The 6,000-nt window shown below is 34.2% G+C and overlaps 1 protein-coding gene and 1 long non-coding RNA gene across 7 annotated transcripts; both read left to right on the top strand.

Annotated features, from left to right (window-relative positions):
* The first annotated feature begins 9 nt into the window (after positions 1 to 9).
* LOC106298870 lies at positions 10 to 712 on the top strand. The gene is made up of 3 exons (XR_001261591.1): positions 10 to 172; positions 239 to 293; positions 407 to 712. It is a non-coding gene; the product is annotated as an uncharacterized LOC106298870 (long non-coding RNA).
* A 2,240-nt stretch (positions 713 to 2,952) lies between these two features.
* Positions 2,953 to 5,320, top strand: LOC106295066 (mitogen-activated protein kinase 8-like). Of its 6 annotated transcripts, XR_001260955.1 has the most exons (8): positions 2,953 to 3,158; positions 3,399 to 3,539; positions 3,669 to 3,817; positions 3,960 to 3,979; positions 4,085 to 4,319; positions 4,396 to 4,547; positions 4,681 to 4,725; positions 4,837 to 5,320. XR_001260955.1 is itself a non-coding variant. In XM_013730869.1 (7 exons), exons 4-7 carry the CDS (start codon positions 4,161 to 4,163, stop codon positions 4,844 to 4,846), a joined length of 366 nt encoding a protein of 121 aa, XP_013586323.1. In that variant the 5' UTR covers positions 2,953 to 3,158; positions 3,399 to 3,539; positions 3,669 to 3,817; positions 4,085 to 4,160; the 3' UTR covers positions 4,847 to 5,320. The 6 variants fall into 6 exon arrangements, 5 of the variants coding, with proteins under 5 accessions (XP_013586323.1, XP_013586298.1, XP_013586315.1 ...); XM_013730869.1 differs by lacking the exon at positions 3,960 to 3,979; XM_013730844.1 differs by having other exon boundaries at positions 3,669 to 3,979.
* The last annotated feature ends 680 nt before the right edge of the window (positions 5,321 to 6,000 follow it).

Raw genomic sequence — 6,000 nt, 5'->3', positions numbered from 1 at the left:
ATAGGATCAGTTATACTAATTTTAAACTTTAGTGCTTACATGTGAGGAGGCCTAATATTCATGAAACACAGATTGAATATTTTTCTGCAGGACGTTTGTTCTTGAATGCCACCTCGGGAACACATTTATTTTCCGACAAGGCAACTGATGCAGGGGAAATTCAATTTTAGGAGTAAGTGTTTGATGATTCATAAATTATTACATCCATAACAAACTCTCACGGAATGCTCTGTAACAGTACATGCTGGTTTCCAAAGCCATTGGGATCACCCATGTTCCATCATTGCTGAGAGGTTGAGCCTCTTACTATAGCTTAGCTCAATGAGTTCGTCATCATTTCCGAGCTTCAGGTTGTACAGTCAGTTTTTACTGTTTAAAATTTATTTTCTGTATGTGGTTCTGAAAGGTTCAAAATATAAGATTGAATTTGTCTGCACTGGAATGGTGACTGATATCAAACTGGAGAAAAGCTGGTGTTACGTCTCTTGCCCAAGGTGCACAAAGAAGCTCCAACGAACGGTGTCATCCTTGCGTGACCTGCAGTAACACCACGCATCAAACCATTGCAGGAACATCTCTAAGTGGTCGCCATCAAGAAACCTTAGGCATCAAAGTCTTCAAAGGTGGTCAAGAAGCCACGTAAGGAATAAGTGAAGATGAGGGTTGTGATGCGGATGGAGTACTTGCTGTTTCAATAATGATTGTGTGTTAACGTGAGGTTTCTTTTAAACTATGTCCTCTTATGGAGGTTGGTATGTTTTAAAAAAAATCTAAAACTATAATAAAAATGCTTTTTTGGACTTTATCATCATTTTCACGACTTATTATATTTAACCGTTTATGTTTACCTCCTTAACACATATTATCTTACTCCTTTTTTGAAACAGGTTTTAAAACACTCACATCTTGTCTTTACTCAAATTAAAAGTTTTCCAGCTGAATTATAATAACAGTTAGACTTGATGCGAATGTCATGACTACATACATGTAGACTACGGTTATGATAAGATATAAGCGTTTGCAAATTTAACCTTTCTCAATCAACAGATGTACATATGTGTACGACTACAACTATATAGTTTGTTATTCTTTCATAGTGGTCTCGACCAAATACTATTCGTTCTCTAAGTATACACGAGCTACTTCTTTTGTCCCCAAACGAATGTTCGAACCTCCTATGTGTTAAATATATATTAGAGCTTCGTCCATTAAGGATCAAATAGAAACCCAGTAACGATTACAGTGGATCGATAGTCCCAGTACATAATCCAATAGCCTCCATAGATTTTTTCCTTTTAAAATATTCCAACACAATAATATGCATAGTTTATTAATTACAATGGTTGTCATTGTATGAGGAAAAAATATTTGATTACTACGTATTGGCATCAATAGTTAATTAACATGAATACCCAACAACATCCAAAATAATAATAACCTAATCACACTAAAATTCAACACAACGTCGATCACACATGACTTCCGGCCCTTGCGTAGCTCTCAAGTTTGTGACATTTGACTACTTCTTGCGGTTATTTAGGGTAAAATATCAAATAATTAGGATGATTTAGATAAAAATTTAGATATTTAAGATTACTTTAGGAATTTCGGAAAATACTATCCGTATACTTTTGGATACTTTCGGATAGTTTGGATGCTTTATAATAATTTAGTTATCTTCAGATATTTTTGGATAAATTTAATAGATTTTAAATTAAAAATATATATTTAGTTATGTTATATGTATATAATAATTAATATTATTTATATATTGGGGTATCCGTTCGGTTCTCGGTTTGGTTCCGGTTCGGTTCGGTTATTTCGGATATAGAAATATAGGAACCGTTCGGGTTTCGGCACTGTTCTGGTTTTGGATATTTCGGTTCGGTTATTCGGTTCCAGTTTTTTTGCCCAGACCTAACTAAAACGATTAACTATCTCATTAAAACCAATCCATTACAGACATAGCAGTCCATGTTTTTCACTTACCCTATTGCTTCCCTATATTTTTAATCAACATCTATAAAACTCATATGACATTTTAACATAAAAACAATAAGATAGAAGAGTGGATTCACGGAGTTCTCGATTTTTTTTATTCCTCGGTTTGAAAATATATCGTCTGATTGATTACATTGGTTGTTATGTTTCCGGTCTGGTTTTCCAGACAAGCTCAAGTTTAAGTAATACATAGCTGTTTGATGAAAAAGAAAGAATGAATATACTCTAAGATATGGTTAAGAAAACAACCAAAAGCAGAGCTAAATCTGGTAAGGGCGAGCCGAGCAATAGAAACCACAGTCGTCGTGCCATAAACGCTGACTCAGACTATGATCTCGACGTGGATGAAAACAAAATGTCAGGTACCAACAGCTTCTCGACGAATGCAATATTTTTAAAGAAAACAACAAAAACACCGGTTATTTATGAACTCTAGCAAAATTGTTCCACATAATACCAAATATTTTTTTTAAAAAAAATTCAATTAGCTAATCATATGAACCAAAGACAGTAATTGATATCTTACGAAGTAAAAAATTACATCACATGGCACACATAGCTCTGGATCGTATTATAAGACATCGTATTAATACTAAGCAACAAAACACTAATATCATATGCATAAACAACTGTATTTTTTATTGGTCAAACCATAAACAATTGTATATTTAAAATCACAAATTCTGCAAAATAAAATACAAATGTTCACAGCACAAATATAAGACATCCCACGCGTAGCGCGGACCGACCCTAGTATCTATATTACTATAAAGTAAGGTTTTCTCTCTCCTGGGTGCGCCACGTCATCGTCCACTTAGATAAGTCGTTCTCTCTCTCTCTCTCTCCAGGACGCGCCACCTCAGCATCCACCTAGGAAAGTCAAGTTCTCTCGCGCTGACACGTGTCCCGTCCGCACAAACCGCTGCAGTTTCATTCATTCTCACTTCTGTTGGGAAAGCTTTGTTTCATCTTCGATACGCCGTCTGTGCGAAAACTTAGAAACCCTAAGTTACGCTTCGATTCAGCTTCCCGACTCGAACAAATCTGAAACAATTACGAGAGTTACACCGGAACGAAGCGTCGCTTGAAAGCATTCATTATCTATTCTTGAATGCATCCCCTTTACTTCTTATCCCAGAATTTTTGACTATAAAAAGGTATGCTTTATCCCTGTGTAGTTCCTCAATTCAAGCTTCTGAATCATAAGCTTTCTAAAAATTCTATTGACGAAAATGGCTAACTCCTTGGTTAGTGGATTGATTATCTGACTGACTTTGATTCAAAGTTCCGTTCTATTTAGAAGATTAGGGTCTCTTAGTTTATCAATAAACTTAATGTGAAATGTATTAGCGTTATTTGTATATGGAGAAGGCTTATATAGTTTAGTTGTTTTGTAGGCTGAGCTACGTACGAATGTGTTTTTAGGCAATTGAAGAATAAAGATGAGGATGGAGTGTCTGAGAACAATGAAGGTCTGCCTCGGGCCTTGTTGGGAAGCTGCAATGATCGTGCAAGGCATATTCACGCTTCTTCTACAGGTCTTTCCCCAAATTTCAAGCTTTTATCTCTCTCACACTTCATTTTTTTTATCATTCATATGTTTTTTGTTTATAAGAAAAAGGGAATGTAGGACTGTGTTAAAGTTGATTTTGTTTTGTAAGAATTAGATTGTTTCTTCCGAAGTATTTGTAAATGGAGGAATGAAACTTGCGGTCGAGGAGTCTGACATGACTGCATAGCTTCTCATGACGCATTTACTCAAATTTGATGGCATCAAGAAGTACAGAAGGGGAATCAGGAGTACAAAGAAAGCAGAGTTTAGTTTCTCATCTCTTGCATTCTTCTTTTGTCTGCATCATAGACTATATTTACACTATAAGAATGTCACTAATAGTGTTGAACAACATGAATCACGTACTTATGACTAATGAGCTATGAGGCTTTTGGATGAGTTGCAGTGATCTGAATTTTGACTATAGTAAGTATATCTTGGGATTCCTTTTATAGTTTTTGTTCAAATAATTGTTTATTGTAGAGCCTTTGATTATGATACATTCGGATTTGAGACATTCATGTCTAACAGAACAAACCTCCCGAGTGAGACAGAAAAGAAAACGTTACGAGAAAGAGAAAACGGTAATGGAGGCATCTAAATTACTATGGGTTGCAGCACATTGGTGATAGGGAGGAATCACGAGAAGGAGAAGATGAAGCAAGAGATAGAGAGAAAAGAAGAGGAAATAAAGAATCTTGGAGAGAAAGTTAGAGAAGATGAAAAGGAGAAGGAGAGGAACTCCTTCTGCAGAAGCCATTGGAAGGTCCAGTGTCTCTTTTCAGTTTTCACAGCTGCATTGTTACTTTTCTTGGCTAAAATGCGTGCCCTCAATGTGACAGGTTGGGAATAGTAAAGCTCGAAGGTACTTGAGGAACATGAAGAAGAAGAAGCCTATTCCTTTCTCACATAAGTTTCCACGTGCTGAACCTCTTTCTCTTCACCTACCAGAAATGTTGTCTTCTAAACCCAATGACCTCCTTACAGCGGAAAGGTATGTCACACATTTCATTTATTAAATTCGTTATGATGTAAGTGGGTTGTGTTTGAAAGCTATATATATATATATATATATATATATGAGAAATGCAGAAAGACTGAAAACTCTATGTATGCTGCTTACCAAGGTTTTTAATGGTTTGGAGTGAAAGATTACCTACAGTTCTTCGAAGGTACAATGTCTTTTTCTGATTAACACTATGATTTATCTACATAACCAATTGATGTTATACATTTCCTGTGGGTCTCTTTATGTATTCAACCGGTCTTATGAGTTGCTTCAGGGGATCATAGAGCTGGGCTGAGAAGAGAGGAAACAATATCTAGCGAGAATGTTGGAGGCTCACACAAGCCAGATATTTGCAAGGATTACAAAGATACTGGATACTGCGGATTAGACTCACATGACCATGGGTGTTACAAAGTGGGATGAACATAGAGAAAGAGTGGGAAGATAAATACAGCTATAGGAGTTTAAGATCAGAATTATGACGGTACTGACATCAACAGCAACGTGGACAAAGATACATTGCCCTTTGTCTGCTTCATATGCAGAGACCTTTCGTGGATCCAGTTGTCACCAATGGAAGCATTACTTATGTGTTCTCTTTATGGTTTAGTTGAGAGAGCCCTCTGCTGTCTGCTCAACGTTTTCTGGATAGAGCATATTTAGCTTAATATTAAGTGTTTTCAAAACAAAAAAGCTAACATACACTCATTATGATTGTGCAGAACAAACGATTTATATATAAAAATAAAAAGCATATGTTCCCTCAAATTTTCAAGACTCAGGGAAAGAAAAGCACAAAACTAAGTAATTCTTTTAATTATCGGTGTTTTATATATGTTTACTTATTTATAGATAATTTTTTTTTTCTCATAATACCTTTTTAATATTTCGCGTCTTCTGAATCATACAGATTATGAAAACAGCAATAAAAACATATATTTATTAAAAACTTATAAGATAACCCAAAAAAAGTAAAAAATAACAAATATAATCCATTCACAATATTTTCCACATTTCATCAAATCAACCAAACTAAAAAAATTTAATCTGATAGGCTTTTCTCTTTTAATCACTAAACTCAAATTAAATGAAGTTAACAAAATATTGATACAAAATCACAACTAAATTAATGGAGAATCACAAATTAATATATAACAAATATAAAATAAAATAAGAAACATAAGAAAATATATAAAAATAAAATGTAATAGATTTTTAAAAGTTAGTGTCACAAATTCCAAAACAATTTTTGAACATCAATCTAAAACTGATTAAAAACATAAATTTAATATTGATATGAAAACCAAAAGTATATAATTGCACTGTGTGAACTTAAGAGATAATATAAAATAATTTAGCAAAAATTCATAAAATATATATTAAAAATATAACAGAGGAAAGATAAAAACAAAACATTTCTCTATTTAGACAATTTCAA

The sequence above is a fragment of the Brassica oleracea genome, chromosome C1 (genome assembly GCF_000695525.1).
Source record: "Brassica oleracea var. oleracea cultivar TO1000 chromosome C1, BOL, whole genome shotgun sequence".
In the NCBI taxonomy this organism is placed as follows: Eukaryota; Viridiplantae; Streptophyta; class Magnoliopsida; order Brassicales; family Brassicaceae; genus Brassica; species Brassica oleracea.
This window is presented reverse-complemented; position numbering and strand designations above follow the sequence as displayed.